General features: G+C 33.8%; 1 protein-coding gene across 1 annotated transcript in view; it reads right to left on the bottom strand.

Annotated features, from left to right (window-relative positions):
• LOC142352193 (collectin-11-like) overlaps positions 1 to 25,061 on the bottom strand; it is a 138,771-nt gene extending 113,710 nt beyond the window's left edge. Inside the window, exon 1 of the mRNA XM_075404608.1 lies at positions 24,931 to 25,061. Within this exon, the coding sequence (XP_075260723.1) occupies positions 24,931 to 24,997 (67 nt within the window). The 5' untranslated portion in view covers positions 24,998 to 25,061. The remainder of the gene's footprint in view (positions 1 to 24,930) is intronic.
• Between the last annotated feature and the right edge of the window lie 56 nt (positions 25,062 to 25,117).

A 25,117-nucleotide genomic window follows, 5' to 3' on the forward strand; every position in this document is an offset into this window, starting at 1 on the left:
AACTCGGCAAGGAGTATCACCGGTGTAATAAGAGTGTAAAGCAAAAAGTATTTTTGGCTTAGCTTGCCTAGGAAAAAAGTTGGGTTTTCATACGGAATTTTGCGAGTTTAGCGAAAAACGAATCTTAAAATTTGTTCTTTTTCATGTGGTCAAGGAGTTGTTCAAATCAATCCAAACTCGGTATGGAGTATCATCATTGTATTGAGAGTGTGAACCAAAAAGTTTTTCTGGCATAGCTTGCTTAGGAAAAAGTCCGGTTTTTATACGGAATTTTGACAATTTAGCGAATAACGAATTTTAAAAATTGTTCTTTTGCATAAGGTCAAGGAATTGTTCAAATCAATCCAAACTCGCTATGAAGTATCACCAATGTAATGAGAGTGTGAGGAAAAAAGAAGTTTTGGCATCGCCTGCCTAGGAAAAAACTTGGGTTTTCATACAAAATTTTGCGAATTTAGCGAATAACGAATTTTAAAAATATTTCTTTCATGTTGTCAAGGAGTTGTTCAAATCAATCCGAACTCAGCATGGAGCATCACCAATGTTGTGAGAGTGTAAAGCAAAAAGTATTTTTGGAATAGCTTGCCTAGCAAAAATGTTGGGTTTTCATACGGAATTTTGCGAATTTAGCGAATAACAAATTTTAAAAATTGTTCTTTTTCATGTGGTCAAGGAGTTTTTCAAATCAATCCAAACTCGGTATGGAGTATCACCAATGCAACGAAAGTGTAAAGTGAAAAGTATTTTTGGCATAGCTTGCCTAGGAAAAAAGTTGGCTTGTCATTCAGAAATTTGCGATTATTTTGAATAAATTAAGAATAACAAATTTTAAAAATAGGTCTTTTTCATCGGATCAAGGAGTTGTTCAAATCAATCCGAACTCGGTATGAAGTATCACCAATGCCATGAGAGTGTGAGGAAAAACGAATTTTTGGCATAGCTTGCCTAGAGAAAAACTTGGGTTTTCATACGGAGTTTTGCGATTATTTCGAATAAATTAAGAATAACAAATTTTAAAAATAGGTCTTTTTCATCGGATCAAAGAGTTGTTCAAATCAATCCGATCTCGGTATGAAGTATCACCAATGTAATGAGAGTGTGAGGAAAAAAGAATTTTTGGCATAGCTTGCCCAGGGAAAAATTTGGGTTTTCATACGGAATTTTGCGAAATAAGCGAATAACGAATTTTAAAAATTGTTCTTTTTCATGTGGTCAAGGAGTTGTTCAAGTCAATCCAAATTCGGAATGGAGCATCACCAATGTAGTGAGAGTTTAAAGCAGAAAGTATTTTTGGAATAGCTTGCCCAGGAAAAATGTTGGGTTTTCATACGGAATTTGGCGAATTTAGCGAATGACAAATTATAAAAATTGTTCTTTTTCATGTAGTCAAAGAGTTGTTCAAATCAATCCGAGCTCGGTATGAAGTATCACCAATGTAATGAGAGTGTGAGGAAAAAAGTATTTTTTGCATAGCTTGAATAGGGAAAAATTTGGGTTTTCATACGGAATTTTGCGATTATTTCTAATAAATTAAGAATAACAAATTTTAAAAATAGGTCTTTTTCATCGGATCAAGGAGTTGTTCAAATCAATCCGATCTCGGTATGAAGTATCACCAATGTAATGAGAGTGTGAGGAAAAAAGAATTTTTGGCATAGCTTGCCTAGGGAAAAATTTGGGTTTTCATACTGAATTTTGCGAAATAAGCGAATAACAAATTTTAAAAATTGTTCTTTTTCATGTGGTCAAATAGTTGTTCAAGTCAATCCAAACTCGGTATGGAGCATCACCAATGTAGTGAGAGTGTAAAGAAGAAAGTATTTTTGAAATAGCTTGCCCAGGAAAAATGTTGGGTTTTCATACGGAATTTTGCGAATTTAGCGAATAACAAATTTTAAAAATTGTTCTTTTTCATTTGGTCAAGGAGTTGTTCAAATCAATCCAAACTCGGTATGGAGTATCACCAATGCAACGAAGGTGTAAAGTGAAAAGTATTTTGTGGCATAGCTTGCCTAGGAAAAAAGTTGGCCTGTCATTCACAAAATTGCGATTATTTTGAATAAATTAAGAATAACAAATTTTAATAATAGGTCTTTTTCGTCGGATCAATTAGTTGTTCAAATCAATCCGAACTCGGTATGAAGTATAACCAATGTAATGAGAGTATGAGGAAAAAAGAATTTTTGCCATAGCTTGCCTAGGGAAAAATTTCGGTTTTGATACGGAATTTTGCGATTATTTCGAATAAATTAAGAATAACAAATTTTAAAAATAGGTCTTTTTCATCGGATCAAGGAGTTGTTCAAATCAATTCGAACCCGGTATGAAGTATCACCAATGTAATGAGAGTGTGAGGAAAAAAAAATTTTTGGCATAGCTTGCTAAGGGAAAAAATTGGGTTTTCATACGGAATTTTGCGAAATAAGCGAATAACGAATTTTAAAAATTGTCCTTTTTCATGTGGTCAAGGAGTTGTTCAAATAAATCCAAAAACGGTATGGAGTATCACCAATGCAACGAAAGTGTAAAGTGAAAAGTATTTTTGGCATAGCTTGCCTAGGAAAAAAGTTGGCTTGTCATTCAGAAATTTGCGATTATTTTGAATAAATTAAGAATAACAAATTTTAAAAATAGGTCTTTTTCATCGGATCAAGGAGTTGTTCAAATCAATCCGAACTCGGTATGAAGTATCACCAATGTCATGAGAGTGTGAGGAAAAACGAATTTTTGGCATAGCTTGCCTAGAGAAAAACTTGGGTTTTCATACGGAGTTTTGCGATTATTTCGAATAAATTAAGAATAACAAATTTTAAAAATAGGTCTTTTTCATCGGATCAAAGAGTTGTTCAAATCAATCCGATCTCGGTATGAAGTATCACCAATGTAATGAGAGTGTGAGGAAAAAAGAATTTTTGGCATAGCTTGCCCAGGGAAAAATTTGGGTTTTCATACGGAATTTTGCGAAATAAGCGAATAACGAATTTTAAAAATTGTTCTTTTTCATGTGGTCAAGGAGTTGTTCAAGTCAATCCAAATTCGGAATGGAGCATCACCAATGTAGTGAGAGTTTAAAGCAGAAAGTATTTTTGGAATAGCTTGCCCAGGAAAAATGTTGGGTTTTCATACGGAATTTGGCGAATTTAGCGAATGACAAATTATAAAAATTGTTCTTTTTCATGTGGTCAAAGAGTTGTTCAAATCAATCCGAGCTCGGTATGAAGTATCACCAATGTAATGAGAGTGTGAGGAAAAAAGTATTTTTTGCATAGATTGCCTAGGGAAAAATTTGGGTTTTCATACGGAATTTTGCGATTATTTCTAATAAATTAAGAATAACAAATTTTAAAAATAGGTCTTTTTCATCGGATCAAGGAGTTGTTCAAATCAATCCGATCTCGGTATGAAGTATCACCAATGTAATGAGAGTGTGAGGAAAAAAGAATTTTTGGCATAGCTTGCCTAGGGAAAAATTTGGGTTTTCATACTGAATTTTGCGAAATAAGCGAATAACAAATTTTAAAAATTGTTCTTTTTCATGTGGTCAAATAGTTGTTCAAGTCAATCCAAACTCGGTATGGAGCATCACCAATGTAGTGAGAGTGTAAAGAAGAAAGTATTTTTGAAATAGCTTGCCCAGGAAAAATGTTGGGTTTTCATACGAATTTTGCGAATTTAGCGAATAACAAATTTTAAAAATTGTTCTTTTTCATTTGGTCAAGGAGTTGTTCAAATCAATCCAAACTCGGTATGGAGTATCACCAATGCAACGAAGGTGTAAAGTGAAAAGTATTTTTGGCATAGCTTGCCTAGGAAAAAAGTTGGCCTGTCATTCACAAAATTGCGATTATTTTGAATAAATTAAGAATAACAAATTTTAATAATAGGTCTTTTTCGTCGGATCAATTAGTTGTTCAAATCAATCCGAACTCGGTATGAAGTATAACCAATGTAATGAGAGTATGAGGAAAAAAGAATTTTTGCCATAGCTTGCCTAGGGAAAAATTTCGGTTTTGATACGGAATTTTGCGATTATTTCGAATAAATTAAGAATAACAAATTTTAAAAATAGGTCTTTTTCATCGGATCAAGGAGTTGTTCAAATCAATTCGAACCCGGTATGAAGTATCACCAATGTAATGAGAGTGTGAGGAAAAAAAATTTTTGGCATAGCTTGCTAAGGGAAAAAATTGGGTTTTCATACGGAATTTTGCGAAATAAGCGAATAACGAATTTTAAAAATTGTCCTTTTTCATGTGGTCAAGGAGTTGTTCAAATAAATCCAAAAGCGGTATGGAGTATCACCAATGTAATATGAATTTGAAGCAATTGTATTTTTGGCATAGCTTGCCTGGGAAAAATGTTGGGTTTTCATACAGAATTTTGCGAATTTAGCGAATAACGAATTTTAAAAATTGTTCTTTTTCATGTGGTCAAGGAGTTGTTCAAATCAACCAAAATGGGTATGGAGTATCACCAATGTAGTATGAATTTGAAGCAATTGTATTTTTGGCATAGCTTGCCTGGGGAAAATGTTGGGTTTTCATACAGAATTTTGCGAATTTAGCGAATAACGAACTTTAAAAATTGTTCTTTTTCATGTGGTCAAGGAGTTGTTCAAATAAATCCAAAAACGGTATGGAGTATCACTAATGTAATATGAATTTGAAGCAATTGTATTTTTGGCATAGCTTGCCTGGGAAAAATGTTGGGTTTTCATACAGAATTTTGCGAATTTAGCGAATAACGAATTTTAAAAATTGTCCTTTTTCATGTGGTCAAGGAGTTGTTCAAATAAATCCAAAAACGGTATGGAGTATCACCAATGTAATATGAAATTGAAGCAAAAAGTATTTTTGGCACAGCTTGCCTAGGAGAAAAGATGGTTTTTCATAAGGAAATTTGCGCTTATTCCGAATAAATTAAGAATAACAAATTTTAAAAATAGGTCTTTTTCATCGGATCAAGGAGTTGTTCAAATCAATCCGAACTCGGTATGAAGCATCATCAATGTAATGAGAGTGTGAGGAAAAAAGAGTTTTCGGCATAGCTCGCTTAGGAAAAAAGTGGGTTTTCATACGGAAATTTGCGAATTTAGCGAATAACGAATTTCAAAAATAGTTCTTTTTCATGTGGTCAAGGAGTTGTTCAAATCAATCCAAACTCGGTATGGAGAGTGCAAAGCAATATGACCTTTTGGAATAGCTTGCCTAGGAAAAAAAGTTGGGTTTTCATAAGGAATTTTGCGAATTTAGTGAATACCGAATTTTAGAATAGTTGTTTTTCATGTGGTCAAGGAGTTGTTCAAAACAATTCAAACTCGGTAAGGAGTATCACCGATGTAATAAGAGTGTAAAGCAAAAAGTATTTTTAGCATAGATTGCCTAAGAAAAATGTTGGGTTTTCATACGGAATTTTGCGAATTTAGCGCATAACGAATTTTAAAAATTGTTCTTTTTCATGTGGTCAAGGAATTGTTCAAATCAATTCAAACTCGGTATGGGGTATCACCAATGTAATGAGAGTGTGATGCGAAAGTATTTTTGGCATTGCTTGCCTAGGAAAAAAGTTGGGTTTTCATACGGAATCATCCGAATTTAGCGAATAACGAATTTTAAAAATAGTTCTTTTTCATGTAGTCAAAGAGTTGTTCAAATCAATCCGAACTCAAAATGGAGTATCACCAATGTAATGAGAGTGTAAAGCAAAAAGTTTCTTTGGCATAGCTTGGCTAGGAAAAATGTTGGGTTTTCATACGGAATTTTCCGAATTTAGCGAATAACGAATTTTAAAAATTGTTCTTTTTCATGTGGTCAAGGAGTTGTTCAACTCAATCCAAAGTCGGTATGGAGAGTGCAAAGCAATAAGACTTTTTGGCATAGCTTGCCTAGGAAAAAAGTTTGGTTTCCATACGGAATTTTGCAAATTTAGAGAATAACGAATTTTAAAAAGAATTCTTTTTCATGTGGTTAAGGAGTCGTTCAAATCAATCCGAACTCGGTATGGAGTATACCATGAGTACCTAGAGTGTATAAAAAGTATTTTTGGCATAATTTGCCTAGGAATAAAGGTTGGGTTTTCAATCGGAGCTTTGCGAATTTAGGGAATAACGAATTCTAAATAAATTCTTTTTCATGTGGTCAAGGAGTTGTTCAAATCAATTCAAACTCGGTATGATGTATCACCAATGTAATGAGAGTGTGAGGAAATTAAAATTTTGGCGTAGCTTGCCTAGGAGAAATAATGGGTTTTCATACGATGTTTTGCGAATTTAGCGAATAACGAATTTTAAAAATAATTCTTTTTCATGTGATCAAGGAGTTGTTCAAATCAATTCAAACTCGGTATGAAATTTCACCAATGTTATGAGAGTGTGAGGAAAAAAGAAATTTTGGCATAGCTTGCCTCGGGAAAAATGTTGGGTTTTCATACTGAATTTTGCGAATTTAGCGAATAACGAATCTTAAAAATTGTTCTTTTTCATGTAGTCAAGGAGTTATTCAAATCAATCCAAACTCGGTATGTAGTATCACCAATGTTATGAGAGTGTAAAGCAGAAAACATTTTTGGCAAAGCTTGTCTAAGAAGAAAGTTAGTATTTCATGCGGAAATTGGCGATTATTTCGAATAAATTGCGATTATTGAATTTTAAAAATAGGTCTTTCACATGTAGTCAAGAAGTTGTTCAAATCAAACCAAACACGGTATGGAGTATCACCAATATAATGAGAGTGCAAGGCAAAATGAACTGTTGGCAAAGCTTGCCTCAAAAAAAAGTTGGGTTTGCATACGGAATTTTGCGAATTTAGCGAATAAGGAACCTTAAAAATTGTTCTTTTTCATGTAGTCAACGAGTTATTCAAATCAATCCAAACTCGGTATCTAGTATCACCAATGTAATGAGAGTGGGAGGAAAAATGAAATTTTGGCATAGCTTGCCTAGGAAAAAAGTTGAGTTTTCATACAAATTTTTGCGAATTTACCGAAAAACGATTTTTAAAAATCGTTCTTTTTCATGTGGTCAAGGAGTTGTTCAAATCAATTCAAACTCGGTATGAAGTATCACCACTGTATTGAAAGTGGGAGGAAAAAAGAAATTTTGGCATAGCTTGCCTAGGAAAAAAGTTAATTTCTCATACGAACTTTTGCGAATTTAGCGAACAATGATTTTTAAAAAAATATTCCTTTCATGTGGTCAAGGAGGTGTTCAAATCAATCCGAACTCGGTATTAAGCATCACCGATGTAATCAGAGCGTGAGGAAAAAAGAATTGTTGGCATAGCTTGCCTAGGAAAATGTTGGGTTTTCATAGGGAATTTTAAGAATTTCGCAAATAGCGAATTTTTGCGAATTTTAAAAATCGGCCTTTTTCATCGGTTCACGGAGTCGTCCAAATGCAACCAAACTCGGTATAGAGGATCACCAATTAAATAGAGTGTAAAATAAATGAATTTTTGGAATAGCTGGCCTAGCAAAAAAGTTAGTATTTCATGTGGTCAAGGAGTTGTTCAAATCAATTCAAACTCGGTATGATGTATCACCAATGTAATGAGAGTGTGAGGAAAATAAAATTTTGGCGTAGCTTGCCTAGGAGAAATAATGGGTTTTCATACGATGTTTTGCGAATTTAGCGAATAACGAATTTTAAAAATAATTCTTTTTCATGTGATCAAGGAGTTGTTCAAATCAATTCAAACTCGGTATGAAATTTCACCAATGTTATGAGAGTGTGAGGAAAAAAGAAATTTTGGCATAGCTTGCCTCGGGAAAAATGTTGGGTTTTCATACTGAATTTTGCGAATTTAGCGAATAACGAATCTTAAAAATTGTTCTTTTTCATGTAGTCAAGGAGTTATTCAAATCAATCCAAACACGGTATGGAGTATCACCAATATAATGAGAGTGCAAGGCAAAATGAACTGTTGGCAAAGCTTGCCTCCAAAAAAAGTTGGGTTTGCATACGGAATTTTGCGAATTTAGCGAATAAGGAACCTTAAAAATTGTTCTTTTTCATGTAGTCAACGAGTTATTCAAATCAATCCAAACTCGGTATCTAGTATCACCAATGTAATGAGAGTGGGAGGAAAAATGAAATTTTGGCATAGCTTGCCTAGGAAAAAAGTTGAGTTTTCATACAAATTTTCGCGAATTTACCGAAAAACGATTTTTAAAAATCGTTCTTTTTCATGTGGTCAAGGAGTTGTTCAAATCAATTCAAACTCGGTATGAAGTATCACCACTGTATTGAAAGTGGGAGGAAAAAAGAAATTTTGGCATAGCTTGCCTAGGAAAAAAGTTAAGTTCTCATACGAACTTTTGCGAATTTAGCGAACAATGATTTTTAAAAAAATATTCCTTTCATGTGGTCAAGGAGGTGTTCAAATCAATCCGAACTCGGTATTAAGCATCACCGATGTAATCAGAGCGTGAGGAAAAAAGAATTGTTGGCATAGCTTGCCTAGGAAAATGTTGGGTTTTCATAGGGAATTTTAAGAATTTCGCAAATAGCGAATTTTTGCGAATTTTAAAAATCGGCCTTTTTCATCGGTTCACGGAGTCGTCCAAATGCAACCAAACTCGGTATAGAGGATCACCAATTAAATAGAGTGTAAAATAAATGAATTTTTGGAATAGCTGGCCTAGCAAAAAAGTTAGTATTTCATGTGGTCAAGGAGTTGTTCAAATCAATTCAAACTCGGTATGATGTATCACCAATGTAATGAGAGTGTGAGGAAATTAAAATTTTGGCGTAGCTTGCCTAGGAGAAATAATGGGTTTTCATACGATGTTTTGCGAATTTAGCGAATAACGAATTTTAAAAATAATTCTTTTTCATGTGATCAAGGAGTTGTTCAAATCAATTCAAACTCGGTATGAAATTTCACCAATGTTATGAGAGTGTGAGGAAAAAAGAAATTTTGGCATAGCTTGCCTCGGGAAAAATGTTGGGTTTTCATACTGAATTTTGCGAATTTAGCGAATAACGAATCTTAAAAATTGTTCTTTTTAATGTAGTCAAGGAGTTATTCAAATCAATCCAAACTCGGTATGTAGTATCACCAATGTAATGAGAGTGTAAAGCAGAAAATATTTTTGGCAAAGCTTGTCTAAGAAGAAAGTTAGTATTTCATGCGGAAATTGGCGATTATTTCGAATAAATTGCAATTATTGAATTTTAAAAATAGGTCTTTCACATGTAGTCAAGAAGTTGTTCAAATCAAACCAAACACGGTATGGAGTATCACCAATATAATGAGAGTTCAAGGCAAAATGAACTGTTGGCAAAGCTTGCCTCCGAAAAAAGTTGTGTTTGCATACGGAATTTTGCGAATTTAGCGAATAAGGAACCTTAAAAATTGTTCTTTTTCATGTAGTCAACGAGTTATTCAAATCAATCCAAACTCGGTATCTAGTATCACCAATGTAATGAGAGTGGGAGGAAAAATGAAATTTTGGCATAGCTTGCCTAGGAAAAAAGTTGAGTTTTCATACGAATTTTTGCGAATTTACCGAAAAACGATTTTTAAAAATCGTTCTTTTTCATGTGGTCAAGGAGTTGTTCAAATCAATTCAAACTCGGTATGAAGTATCACCACTGTATTGAAAGTGGGAGGAAAAAAGAAATTTTGGCATAGCTTGCCTAGGAAAAAAGTTAAGTTCTCATAAGAACTTTTGCGAATTTAGCGAACAATGATTTTTAAAAAAATATTTCTTTCATGTGGTCAAGGAGGTGTTCAAATCAATCCGAACTCGGTATTAAGCATCACCGATGTAATCAGAGCGTGAGGAAAAAAGAATTGTTGGCATAGCTTGCCTAGGAAAATGTTGGGTTTTCATAGGGAATTTTAAGAATTTCGCAAATAGCGAATTTTTGCGAATTTTAAAAAGCGGCCTTTTTCATCGGTTCACGGAGTCGTCCAAATGCAACCAAACTCGGTATAGAGGATCACCAATTAAATAGAGTGTAAAATAAATGAATTTTTGGAATAGCTGTCCTAGCAAAAAAGTTAGTATTTCATACGGAAATTCGCGATTATTTCGAATAAATAGCGAATAACAAGATTTTGAGATATGTCTTTTTTCATCGCGTGAAGGAGTTTTCCAAGTCCGACCAAACTCGGTATGGAGTATCACCAGCGTAATTAGAGTTTAAAGCAAAAAAAAATGTTGGCATAGCTTGCATATGAAAAAAATTGGGTTTTTATACGGAATTTCGCGAATCTAGCGATTAACGAATTTTGAAAATAGTTCCTTTTCATGTTGTCAAAGAGTTGTTCAAATCAATCCGAACTCGGTTTGAAGTATCATCAATGTAATGAGAGTATGAAGCAAAAAACATTTTGGCATAACTTGCCTAGGAAAAAAATTGGGTTTTCATACGGAATTTTGCGAATTTAGCGAATAATGTACTTTAAAAAAGTTCTTTTTCATATGGTCAAGGAGTTGTTCAAATCAATCCAAACTCGGCATGGAGCATCACCAGTGTAATGAAAGTGTAAAGCAAAAAATCTTTTTTGCATAGCTTGCCTGGGAAAAAAGTTGGTTTTTCATACGTAATTTTGCGAATTTAGCGAATAATGAATTTTAAAAATAATTCTTTTGCATGTGGTCAAGGAGTTGTTCAAATCAATCCGAACTCGGTATGAAGTTTCACAAGTGTTATGAGAGTGTGAGGGAAAAAGAAATTTTGGCATAGCTTGCCTAGGAAAAAAGTTGGGTTTTCATACGTAATTTTGCGAATTGAGCGAATAATAAATTTTAAAAATATTTCTTTCCTGTGGTCAAGGAGTTGTTCAAATCAATCCGAACTCGGTATGAAGTATCATCAATGTAATGAGACTATGAAGCGAAAATTATTTTTGGCATAGATTGCCCAGGAAAAAAATTGGGTTTTCATACGGAATTTTGCGAATTTAGCGAATAATGTATTTTAAAAATAATTCTTTTTTATGTGGTCAAGGAGTTGTTCAGATCAATCCAAACTTGGCATGGAGCATCACCAGTGCAATGAAAGTTTGAAGCAAGAAATATTTTTCGCATAGCTTGCCTACGAATAAAGTTGGGTTTGCATACGGAATTTTGCGAAATTAGCGAATAACGAATTTTAAATATATTTCTTTCATGTGGTCAGGGAGTTGTTCAAATCAATCCAAACTCGGTATGAAGTATCATCAATGTAATGAGACTATGAAGCGAAAAATATTTTTGGCATAGATTGCCCAGGAAAAAAAAATGGGTTTTCATACGGAGTTTTGCGAATTTAGCGAATAACGAATTTAAAACATAGTTCTTTTTCATGTTGTCAAGGAGTTGTTCTAATCAATCCGAACTCGGTATGAAGCATCACCAATGTAATCAGAGTGTGAGGAAAAAGAATTGTTGGCATAGCTTTCCTAGGAAAAATATTGGGTTTTCATACGGAGTTTTGCTAATTTAGCGAATAACGAATTTTAAAAATTGTTCTTTTTCATGTGGTAAAGGAGTTGTTCAAATCAATCCACACTCGGTATGGAGTTTCACCAATGTAATGAAAGTGTAAAGCAAACAATTTTTTTGGCCTAGCTTGCCTAGGAAAAATGTTGGGTTTTCATACGGAATTTTGCGAATTTAGCGATTAACAAATTTTAAAAGTAATTCTTTTTCATGTGGTCAAGGAGATGTTCAAATCAATCCAAACTCGGTATGTATCACCAAAGTATCACCAAAGTATTGAGAGTGATATGAAAAAAATATATTTGGCACAACTCGTCTAGGAAGAAAGTTAGTATTTCATACGGAAATTGGCAATTATTTCGAATAAATTGAGATTATTGAATTTTAAAAATAGGTCTTTTTCATGTAGTCAAGAAGTTGTTCAAATCAAACCAAACTCGGTCTGGAGTATCACCAATGCAATGAGAGTGCAAGTCAAAAAGAATTGTTGGCAAAGCTTGTCTACGAATAAAGTTTGGCTTGCATACGGAATTTTGCGAATTTAGCGAATAACGAATTTTTTTAAAAAAAGTTCTGTTTAATGTGGCCAAGGAGTTGTTCAATTCAATCCAAATTCGGTATGAAGTATCACCAATGTAATGAAAGTGTAAAGTAAAAAAATTTTTGGCTTAGTTTGTCTAGGAGAAAAGTTGAGTTTTCATACGAAATTTTGCGAATTTAGCCAATGACGACTCTTAAAAAAATTTCTTTCATGTGGTCAAGGAAGTGTTCAAATCAATCCAAACTCGGTATGTAGTATCACCAATGTAATGAGAGTGTAAAGCAAAAAGTATTTTCGGCATAGCTCGCCAAGGAAAAAAGTTGGGTTTTCATACTGATATTTGCGAAGTTAGCGAATAACGAATTTAAAACATAGTTCTTTTTCATGTTGTCAAGGAGTTGTTCTAATCAATCCGAACTCGGTATGAAGCATCACCAATGTAATCAGAGTGTGAGGAAAAAGAATTGTTGGCATAGCTTGCCTAGGAAAAATGTTGGGTTTTCATACGGAATTTTGCGAATTTAGCGAATAAAGAATTTTAAAAATAGTTCTTTTTCATGTGGTCAAGGAGTTGTTCAAATTAATCCAAACTCGGTATGGAGTATCGCCAATGTATTGAAAGTGTAAAGCAAAAATTTTTTTGGCATAGCTTGCCTAGGGAAAAAGTTGAGTTTTCATTCGAATTTTTGCGAATTTAGCGATTAACGATTCTTAAAAATTCTTCTTTCATGTGGTCAAGGAGGTGTTCAAATCAAGTATAGTATTTCATACGGAAATTGGCGATCATTTCGAATAAATTGCAATTATTGAATTTTAAAAATAGGTCTTTTTCATGTAGTCAAGAAGTTGTTCAATTCAAGCCAAACTCGGTCTGGAGTATCACCAATGCAATGAGAGTGCAAGGCAAAAAGAATTGTTGGCAAAGCTTGCCTACGAATAAAGTTGGGTTTGCATACGGAACTTTGCGAAATTAGCGAACAATGAATTTTAAAAAAGTTTTTTTTTCATGTGGTCAAGGAGTTGTTCAAATCAATCCAAACTCGGTATGGAGTATCACCAATGTAATGAAAGTAAAGTAAAAAAATTTTTTGGCTTAGTTTGTCTAGGAGAAAAGTTGAGTTTTCATACGAAATTTTGCGAATTTAGCCAATGACGATTCTTAAAACAATTTCTTTCATGTGGTCAATGAAGTGTTCAAATCAATCCAAACTCGGTATGCAGTATCAGCACTCTAATGAGAGTGGGATGAAAAAAGTAATTTTGGCATAACTTGTCTGAGAGGAAAGTTAGTATTTCATACGGAAATTGGCGACTATTTCGAATAAATTGCGATTGTTGAATTTTAAAAATAGGTCTTTTTCATGTAGTCAAGAAGTTGTTCAAATCAAACCGAACTCGGTCTGGCGTATTACCAATGCAATGAGAGTGCAAGGCAAAAAGAATTGTTGGCAAAGCTTGCCTACGAACAAAGTTTGGTTTGCATACGGAATTTTGCGAAATTAGCGAATAACGAATTTTAAAAAAAGTTCTGTTTCATGTGGTCAAGGAGTTGTTCAAATCAATCCAACAGCGGTTTGGAGTATCACCAATGTAATGAAAGTGTAAAGCAAAAAAATTTCTTTGGCATAGTTTGCCTAGGACAAAAGTTGAGTTTTCATACGAAATTTTGCGAATTTAGCGAATAACGATTCTTAAAAATAATTCTTTCATGTGGTCAAGGAGGTGTTCAAATCAATCCAAACTCGGTATGGAGTATCACCAATGTAATGAGAGTGTAAAGCAAAATGTATCTTCGGCATAGCTTGCCAAGGAAAAAAGTTGGGTTTTCATACGGAATTTTGCGAATTTAGCGAATCACGAATTTTAAAAATAGTTCTTCTTCATGTTGTCAAGGAGTTGTTCAAATCAATCCGAACTCGGCATGAAGCATCACCAATGTAATCAGAGTGTGAGGAAAAAGAATTGTTGGCCTAGCTTGCCTAGGAAAAATGTTGGGTTTTCATACGGAATTTTGCGAATTTAGCGAATAACGAACTTTAAAAATAGTTCTTTTTCATGTGGCCAAGGAGTTGTTCAAATCAATCCAAACTCGGTATAGAGTATCACCAATGTATTGAAAGTGTAAGGCAAAAAATTTTTTCGGCATAGCTTGCCTAGGAAAAAAGTTGAGTTTTCATACGAAATTTTGCGAATTTAGCGAATAACGATTCTTAAAAATATTTCTTTCATGTGGTCAAGGAGGTGTTCAAATCAATACAAACTCGGAATGGAGTATCACCAATGTAATGAAGTGTAAAGCAAAAAGTATTTTCGGCATAGCTTGCCATGGAAAAAAGTTGGGTTTTCATACGAAATTTTGCGAATTTAGCGAATAACGAATTTTAAAAATAGTTTTTTTTCATGTTGTCAAGGAGTTGTTCAAATCAATCCGAACTCGGTAGGCAGCATCACCAATGTAATCAGAGTGTGAGGAAAAAAGAATTGTTGGCATAGCTTGCCTAGGAAAAATGTTGGCTTTTCACACGGAATTTTAAGAATTTCGCAAATAGCTAATTTTTGCGAATTTTGAAAATAGGCCTTTTTCATCGGTTCACTGAGTCGTCTAAATGCAACCGAACTCGATATAGAGTATCACCAGTGTAATTAGAGTGTAAAATGAAAGAATAGCTGGCCTTGCAAGAAAGTTAGTATTTCAACCGGAAATTTGCGTTTATTTCGAATATTTAGCGAATAACAAGTTTTAGAGATATGTCTTTTTTCATCGCATGAAGGAGTTGTTAAAATCCGACCAATTTCGGTATGGAGTATTAGCAGCGTAATTAGAGCGTAAAGCAAAAAAAATGTTGCTATAGCTTGCCTAGGAAAAAGGTTGGCTTTTCATACGGAATTTCGCAAAATTAGCGAATAACGAATTATTAAAAAATTTTTCATGTTTGTTCAAATCAATCCGAACTCGGTATGTAGTATCACCAATTTAATGAGAGTGCAAAGCAAAAAGTCTTTTTGGCTTAGCTTGCCTAGGAAAAAAGTTGGGTTTTCATACTTAATTTTTCGAATTTAGCGAATAATGTATTTTAAAAACAGTTCTTTTTCATGTGGTCAAGGAGTTGTTCAAATCAATCCAAACTCAGCTGGGAGTATCACCAATGTAAGAAAAGTCTAAAGCAAAAAAATTTTTTGGCATAGCTTGCCTATGAAAAAATTCGGGTTTTCATACGGAATTTTTCGAATTTAGCGAATAACAAATTTTAAAAATAATTCTTTCATGTGGTCAAGGAGATGTGTAAATCAATCCGAACTCGGTAAAAAGCATCACCAATGTAATTAGAGTTTGAGTAAAAAAGAATTGTTGGCATAGCTTGCCTAGAAAAAATGTTGGCTTTTCATACTGAATTTTATGAATTTCTCAAATAGCGAATTTTTGCGAATTTTTAAAAAAGGCCTTCTTCCTCGGTTCAAGGAGTCGTCCAAATCCAACCAAACTCGGTATAGAGTATCACCAGTGTAATTAGAGTGCAAAATAAAAGAATTTTTGGTATAGCTGGCCTAGCAAAAAAGTTAGTATCTCATACGGAAATTTGCGATTAGTTCGAATGAAATAGCGAATAACAAGTTTTAGAAAAATGTCTTTTTTCATTGCGTGAAGGAGTTACGTGAGCATACGGAATTTCGCGAATTTAGCGAATAACGAATTTTAAAAATAGTTCTTTTTCATGTTGTCAAGGAGTTGTTCAAATCAATCCGAACTCGGTATGGAGTATCACCTCTGTAATGAAAATGGGAGGAAAAAAGAAATTTTGGCATAGCTTGGCTTGGAAAAAAGTTAAGTTTTCATACAAACTTTTGCGAGTTTAGCGAACAATGATTTTTAAAAAATATTTCTTTTAAATCAATCCAAACTGGGTATAGAGTTTCACCAAGGTAATGAGAGTGTAAAGCAAAAAGTATTTTCAGCATAGCTTGCCTAGGAAAAAAGTTGGATTCTCATACGGAATTTTGCGAATTTAGTGAATAACAAATTTTAAAAATTATTCTTTCATGTGGTCAAGGAGATGTGTAAATCAATCCGAACTCGGTAAGAAGCATCACCAATGTAATTAGAGTTTGAGTAAAAAAGAATTGTTGGCATAGCTTGCCTAGAAAAAATGTTGGCTTTTCATACTGAATTTTATGAATTTCGCAAATAGCGAATTTTTGCGAATTTTAAAAAAAGGCCTTCTTCCTCGGTTCAAGGAGTCGTCCAAATCCAACCAAACTCGGTATAGAGTATCACCAGTGTAATTAGAGTGCAAAATAAAAGAATTTTTGGGATAGCTGGCCTAGCAAAAAAGTTAGTATCTCATACGGAAATTTGCGATTAGTTCGAATGAAATAGCGAATAACAAGTTTTAGAAAAATGTCTTTTTTCATTGCGTGAAGGAGTTACGTGAGCATACGGAATTTCGCGAATTTAGCGAATAACGAATTTTAAAAATAGTTCTTTTTCATGTTGTCAAGGAGTTGTTCAAATCAATCCGAACTCGGTATGGAGTATCACCTCTGTAATGAAAATGGGAGGAAAAAAGAAATTTTGGCATAGCTTGGCTTGGAAAAAAGTTAAGTTTTCATACAAACTTTTGCGAGTTTAGCGAACAATGATTTTTAAAAAATATTTCTTTTAAATCAATCCAAACTGGGTATAGAGTTTCACCAAGGTAATGAGAGTGTAAAGCAAAAAGTATTTTCAGCATAGCTTGCCTAGGAAAAAAGTTGGATTCTCATACGGAATTTTGCGAATTTAGTGAATAACAAATTTTAAAAATAATTCTTTCATGTGGTCAAGGAGATGTGTAAATCAATCCGAACTCGGTATGAAGTCTCACCAATGTAATGAGAGTGGGAGGAAAAAACCAAAATTTTGGCATAGCTTGCCCAGGAAAAAATTTGAGCTTTCATTCGAAATTTTGCGAAGTCAGCGAATAAAGAATTTTAAAAATAATTCTTTCATGTGGCCAAGGAGGTGTTCAAATCAATCCAAACTCGGTATGGAGTATCAACAATGTAATGAGAGTGTAAAGCAAAAAGTATTTTAAGCATAGCTTGCCTAGGAAAAAAGTTGGATTCTCATACGGAATTTTGCGAATTTAGTGAATAACAAATTTTAAAAATAATTCTTTCATGTGGTCAAGGAGATGTGTAAATCAATCCGAACTCGGTAAGAAGCATCACCAATGTAATTAGAGTTTGAGTAAAAAAGAATTGTTGGCATAGCTTGCCTAGAAAAAATGTTGGCTTTTCATACTGAATTTTATGAGTTTCGCAAATAGCGAATTTTTGCGAATTTTAAAAAAAGGCCCTCTTCCTCGGTTCAAGGAGTCGTCCAAATCCAACCAAACTCGGTATAGAGTATCACCAGTGTAATTAGAGTGCAAAATAAAAGAATTTTTGGTATAGCTGGCCTAGCAAAAAAGTTAGTATCTCATACGGAAATTTGCGATTAGTTCGAATGAAATAGCGAATAACAAGTTTTAGAAAAATGTCTTTTTTCATTGCGTGAAGGAGTTACGTGAGCATACGGAATTTCGCGAATTTAGCGAATAACGAATTTTAAAAATAGTTCTTTTTCATGTTGTCAAGGAGTTGTTCAAATCAATCCGAACTCGGTATGGAGTATCACCTCTGTAATGAAAATGGGAGGAAAAAAGAAATTTTGGCATAGCTTGGCTTGGAAAAAAGTTAAGTTTTCATACAAACTTTTGCGAGTTTAGCGAACAATGATTTTTAAAAAATATTTCTTTTAAATCAATCCAAACTGGGTATAGAGTTTCACCAAGGTAATGAGAGTGTAAAGCAAAAAGTATTTTCAGCATAGCTTGCCTAGGAAAAAAGTTGGATTCTCATACGGAATTTTGCGAATTTAGTGAATAACAAATTTTAAAAATTATTCTTTCATGTGGTCAAGGAGATGTGTAAATCAATCCGAACTCGGTAAGAAGCATCACCAATGTAATTAGAGTTTGAGTAAAAAAGAATTGTTGGCATAGCTTGCCTAGAAAAAATGTTGGCTTTTCATACTGAATTTTATGAATTTCGCAAATAGCGAATTTTTGCGAATTTTAAAAAAAGGCCTTCTTCCTCGGTTCAAGGAGTCGTCCAAATCCAACCAAACTCGGTATAGAGTATCACCAGTGTAATTAGAGTGCAAAATAAAAGAATTTTTGGGATAGCTGGCCTAGCAAAAAAGTTAGTATCTCATACGGAAATTTGCGATTAGTTCGAATGAAATAGCGAATAACAAGTTTTAGAAAAATGTCTTTTTTCATTGCGTGAAGGAGTTACGTGAGCATACGGAATTTCGCGAATTTAGCGAATAACGAATTTTAAAAATAGTTCTTTTTCATGTTGTCAAGGAGTTGTTCAAATCAATCCGAACTCGGTATGGAGTATCACCTCTGTAATGAAAATGGGAGGAAAAAAGAAATTTTGGCATAGCTTGGCTTGGAAAAAAGTTAAGTTTTCATACAAACTTTTGCGAGTTTAGCGAACAATGATTTTTAAAAAATATTTCTTTTAAATCAATCCAAACTGGGTATAGAGTTTCACCAAGGTAATGAGAGTGTAAAGCAAAAAGTATTTTCAGCATAGCTTGCCTAGGAAAAAAGTTGGATTCTCATACGGAATTTTGCGAATTTAGTGAATAACAAATTTTAAAAATAATTCTTTCATGTGGTCAAGGAGATGTGTAAATCAATCCGAACTCGGTATGAAGTCTCACCAATGTAATGAGAGTGGGAGGAAAAAACCAAAATTTTGGCATAGCTTGCCCAGGAAAAAATTTGAGCTTTCATTCGAAATTTTGCGAAGTCAGCGAATAAAGAATTTTAAAAATAATTCTTTCATGTGGCCAAGGAGGTGTTCAAATCAATCCAAACTCGGTATGGAGTATCAACAATGTTATGAGAGTGTAAAGCAAAAGGTATTTTTGGCATAGCTTGGAAAGGAAAAGAGTTGGGTTCTCATGCGGAACTTTGCGAATTTAGCGAATAACGAACTTTAAAAATAGTTCCTTTTCATGTTGTCAAGGAGATGTTCAAATCAATCCAAACTCGATATGAAGCATCACCAATGTAATCAGATTTCGAGGAAAAAAGAATAATTGGCATATTTTGCCTATGAAAAATGTTGGCTTTTCATACGGAATTTTATGAATTTTGCAAATAGCGAATTTTTGCGAATTTTAAAAATAGGCATTCTTCATCGGTTCAAGGAGCCGTCCAAATCCAACCAAACTCGGTATAGAGTATCACAAGTGTAATTAGAGTGTAAAATAAAAGAATTTTTGGTATACCTGGTCTAGCAAAAAAAGTTAGTATTTCAAACGGAAATTTGCGATTATTTCGATAAATAGCGAATAACAAGTTTTAGAAATATGTCTTTTTCATCGCGTGAAGGAGTTGTCCAAATCCGACCAAACTCGGCATGGAGTATCACCAGCGTTATCAGAGTGTAAAGCAAAAAAAGTTGGCATAGTTTGCCTAGGAAAAAAGTTGGGTTTTCATACGGAAATTCGCGAATATAGCGAATAACGAATTTTAAAAATAGTTCTTTTTCATGTTGTCAAGGATCTGTTCAAATCAATCTGAACTCGGTATGGAATATCAACAATGTAATGAGAGTGTAAAGCAAAAATTATTTATGTCATAGCTTGCCTCGGAAAAGAGTTGGGTTTTCATACGGAATTTTGCGAATTTAGCGAATTACGAATTTTAAAAAAAGTTCTTTTTCATGTTGTCAAGGAGTTGTTCAAATCATTCCGAACTCGGTATGAAGCATCATCAATGTAATCAGAGTTTTAGGAAAAAAGAATTTTGGCATATTTTGCCTATGAAAAATTTTGGCTTTTCATACGGAATTTTATGAATTTTGCAAATAGCGAATTTTTTCGAATTTTAAAAAAAGGCCTTTTTCATCGGTTCAAGGAGTCGTCCAAATCCAACCAAACTCGGTATAGAATATCACCAGTGTAAATAGAGTGTAAAATAAAAGAACTTTTGGTATAGCTGGCCTAGCAAAAAAGTTAGTATCTCATACGGAAATTTGCGATTTGTTCGAATGAATAGCGAATAACAAGTATTAGAAAAATTTCTTTTTTCATCGCGTGAAGGAGTTGTCCAACTCTGACCAAACACGGTATGTAGTATCACCAGCGTATTTAGAGTGTAATGCAAAAAAAAATGTTGGCATAGCCTGCCTAGAAGAGAAGTTGGTTTTCATTCGGAGTTTTGCGAATTTAGCGAATATTGAATTTTAAAAAAAGTTCTGATTCATGTGGTCAAGGAGTTGTTCAAATCAATCCGAACTCGGAGTGGAGTATCACCAATGTAATAAGAAAGTAAAGCAAAAAGTATTTTTGGCATAGCTTGCCTAGGAAAAAAGTTGGGTTTTCATACGGAATTCCGCGAATTTAGCAAATAACGAATTTTAGAAATAGTTCTCTTTCATGATGTCAAGGAGTTGTTCAAACAATCCGAACTCGGTGTGAAGTATCACCAATGTAATGAGAGTGTGAGGAAAAAAGAATTTTTGGCATAGCTTGCCTAGGAAAAGTGTTGGCTTTTCATACGGAATTTTAAGAATTTCGCAAATAGCGAATTTTTGCGAATTTTAAAAAAAGGCCTTTTTCATCGGTTCATGGAGTGGTCCACATCCAACTAAACTCGGTATGGAGTATTATAAGTGTAATTAGAGTGAAAAAAAAATTGGTATAGCTGGCCTATCAAAAAGTTGCGTTTTCATACGGAAGATTGCGAATTTTGCAAATATTGAGTTTTAAGTATAGTTATTTTGATGGGGTCAAGAAGTTGTCCAAACTGAACCAAACTTGGTATGGAGTATCCCCTGTGTAGGTAGAGTGTAGCAGAAGAAGAACTTTTGCAATGGCGTGTTTAGGAATAAATTAGTTCATCGTATGGAAAATTCCGAAATTCGCGATTAGCGAATTTTGAAAAAAAGTCTTTTTAATCGGTTCAAGGAGTTGTCCAAATCCAATTAAACTCGGCATGGATTATCACCAATGTAATTAAAATAAAAAACAAAGAAATTTTGGTATAGCTTGCATAGCAAAAAAGTTATTATTTCATGCGGAAATTTGCGAATATTTCGAATAAATAGCGAATAACAAATTTTAGAAATATTTCTTTTTTCATCGCGTGAAGGAGCTGTCCAATTCTGACCAAACACGGTATGTAGTATCACCAGCGTATTTAGAGTGTAAAGCAAAAAAAATGTTGGCATAGCCTGCCTAGAAGAGAAGTTGGTTTTTCATTCGGAGTTTTGCGAATTTAGCGAATATTGAATTTTAAAAAAAGTTCTATTTCATGTGGTCAAGGAGTTGTTCAAATCAATCCGAACTCGGAGTGGAGTATCACCAATGTAATGAGAAAGTAAAGCAAAAAGTATTTTTGGCATAGCTTGCCTAGGAAAAAAGTTGGGTTTTCATACGGAATTTCGCGAATTTAGCAAATAACGAACTTTAGAAATAGTTCTTTTTCATGTTGTCAAGGAGTTGTTCAAATCAATCCGAGCTCGGTGTGAAGTATCACCAATGTAATGAGAGTGTGAGGAAAAAAGAATTTTGGCATAGCTTGCCTTGGAAAAGTGTTGGCTTTTCATACGGAATTTTAAGAATTTCGCAAATAGCGAATTTTTGCGAATTTTAAAAAAAGGCTTTTTCATCGGTTCATGGAGTGGTCCAAATCCAACTAAACTCGGTATGGAGTATTATAAGTGTAATTAGAGTGAAAAAAAAGTTTGGTATTGCTGGCCTATCAAAAAGTTGCGTTTTCATAAGGAAGATTGCGAATTTTGCAAATATTGAATTTTAATCATAGTTATTTTGATGGGGTCAAGAAGTTGTCCAAATTGAACCAAACTTGGTATGGAGTATCCCCTGTGTAGGTAGAGTGTAGCAGAAGAAGAACTTTTGCTATGGCGTGTTTAGGAATAAATTAGTTCTTCATATGGAAAATTCCGAAATTCGCGATTAGCGAATTTTGAAAAAAGGTCTTTTTCATCGGTTCAAGGAGTTGTCCAAATTCAACTAAACTCGGCATGGATTATCACCAATGTAATTAAAATGTAAAACAAAAAAATTTTGGTATAGCTTGCATAGCAAAAAAGTTATTATTTCATGCGGAAATTTGCGATTATTTCGAATAAATATCGAATAACAAATTTTAGAAATATTTCTTTTTTCATCGCGTGAAGGAGTTGTCCAATTCCGACCGAACTCGGTATGTAGTATCAGCAGCGTAATTAGAGTGTAAAGCAAAAAAAATGTTGGCATCGCCTGCCTAGAAGAAAAGTTGGTTTTCATTCGGAATTTTGTGAATTTAGCGAATAACGAATTTTAAAAAAAGTTCTATTTCATGTGGTCAAGAAGTTGTTCACATCAATCCGAACTCGGAATGGAGTATCACCAATGTAATGAGAGTGTAAAGCAAAAAGTATTTTTGGCATAGCTTGACTAAGAAAAAAGTTGGGTTTTCATACGGTATTTCGCGAATTTAGCGAATAACGAATTTTAGAAATAGTTCTTCTTCATGTTGTCAAGGAGTTGTTCAAATCAATCCGAACTCGGTATGAAGTATCACCAATGTAATGAGAGTGTGAAAAAAAGAATTTTTGGCATAGCTTGCCTAGGAAAAGTGTTGGCTTTTCATACGGAATTTTAAGAGTTTCGCAAATAGCGAATTTTTGCTAATTTTTGCGATTTTTTAAAAAAAGGCCTTTTTCATCGGTTCAAGGAGTTGTCCTAATCCAACCGAACTTGGTATGGATTATCACCAATGTAACTAAAGTGTTAAACAAAAAAATTGGTATAGCTTGCATAGCAAAAAAGTTAGTATTTCATACGGAAATTTGCGATTATTTCGAATAAATAGCGAATAACAAATTTTAGAAATATGTCTTTTTTCGTAGCGTGAAGGAGTTGTCCAAATCCGACCAAACTCGGTATGGTGTATCACCAGCGTAATTAAAGTGTAAAGCAAAAAAAAAATGTTGGCAGAGCTTGCCTAGAAAAAAAAGTTGGTTTTCTTTCGGAATTTTGCGAATTTAGCGAATAACGAATTTTAAAAATAGTTCTTTTTCATGTGGTCAAGGAGTTGTTCAAATCAATCCAATTTCGGTATGGAGTATCACCAATGTAACGAGAGTGTAAAGCAGAAAGTATTTTTGACATAGCTTTCCTAGAAAAAAAGTTGGATTTCATTCGGAATTTTGCGAATTTAGCGAATAACGAATTTTAGAAATAGTTCTTTTTCATGTGGTCAAGGAGTTGTTGAAATCAATCCAATTTCGGTATGGAGAGTGCGAAGCAAAAAGACTTTTTGGCATAGCTTGCCTCGGAAAAAAGTTGGGTTTTCATACGGAATTTTGCGAATTTAGCGTATAACGATTTTCAAAAATTGTTCGTTTTCATGTAGTCAAAGAGTTCAAATCAATCCAAACTCGGTATGAAGTATCACCAATGCAATGAGAGTGTTAAAAAAAGCATTTTTGGCATTGCTAGCCTAGGAAAAAAGTTGGGTTCTCATACGGAAGAAGTGGTCCAAATTGAACCAAAGTTGGTATTGAGTATCCCCTATGTAGGTAGTGAAGAAGAAACGGAAATTTTTGCTAAGGCATGGCTAGGAAAAAAGTTAGTTTTTAATACAGAAATTTGCGAATTTCGCGATTAGCGATTTTTAAATATAGGCCTTTTTCATCGGTTCATGGAGGTGTCCAAATCCAATCAAACTCCGTATGGAGTATCACCAGTGTAAGTAAAGTGTAAAACAAAATATTGGTATAGCTTGCCTGGCAAAAAAGTTAGTATTTCATACGGAAATCTGCGATTATTTCGAATAAATTGCGAATAACAAATTCTAGAAATAGGTCGTTTTCATCCATCGGACGAAGAAGTTGTCGAAATCCAACCAAAATCGGTATGTAGTATCACCAGTGTAATTAGAGTGTAAATCAAAAAGAATTTTTGCTTTAGCTTTCCTAGCAAAAAAATCGATTGTTTTAAACGAAATTTGCGAATTTCGCGATTAGTGAGTTTAAACTATAGTTATTTTTGAATGGGTCAAGAATTTGTCCAAATTGAACCAAACTTGGTATGATGTATCCCCTGTGTAGGTAGAGTGTTAAACTAAAAGAATTTCCTGATCCTGGTATTTTTCTCTTTTATAGGAAAGAGTTTTTGAGCAAATTTTTCAGAATTCGAAAACTTTGATGTACAACCGACCTCACCTTGGCGATGACATAATGCGAGAGCATTCATTGATGTACTGACTAACTGGGACTGTTTCATTGATACAACTATTGTATCTACTTGGATGTCGGGAAATCTACTAGATAAACAAAAATGACATTGAACATACCTTTTCCTTATCGGAGTTGGATTTCAACCAAAAGGAACAGATTTGGAGAATACAAAAACTTTAATCTTATACACAGGCTTGATCTTTTACGTAGTAGCGAACTTTGCAATAATTAATTCAGTTTAGGAAGTTTTTGGATGAATAAAATGTAATCCCAGGAAAATACATCAGTGATGCCTTCCTGATTGATAAATATGAAAATGCAAACAGAAGGAATACAAATCTTTGATTCGCGGTAATCATACTAGGATCATATCTGATTTCCTTGAAGGCATTTGCATATGATCTCCTTGGTTTCATAATAGGATCATACTAAGATATAGAATATGGACAGTGTGAAGTCTTATATGATCCTTCAATAAAGTAACAGAGAAACTTCAAATCCGAAGATGAGCTAGCCATATCAGCAACAGTTTTTTTTGCCGACTAAAGAAAAGTACGTTGGTGACAAACTCTCTGCGTGCGAGAATTCCATTCAAAATTTTTCAGCTTCAAAATTAACAGAAAATCAGTTGTCAGTTAAAAAGGAAGTTGACTTCAAAGACGACTCACCATCTTCACCGGCTGTTAATTTGATTCCCAACAACAGAAACAGTGGTAAAGCTTTGCACAAAAACATTTTAAAATAGATGCTTTGTAACTTTGTTTTTTGAACAAGGAAAAGTTGAAAAAAAAACGTGCTTTCTTGTTGGGAGTGGAGGGATTAAAATTTATGAAAAACTAATGCCAACAGATTTCT

This window comes from Convolutriloba macropyga, chromosome 13 (assembly GCF_964194025.1).
Source record: "Convolutriloba macropyga chromosome 13, txConMacr16.3, whole genome shotgun sequence".
NCBI lineage: Eukaryota > Metazoa > Xenacoelomorpha > Acoela > Convolutidae > Convolutriloba > Convolutriloba macropyga.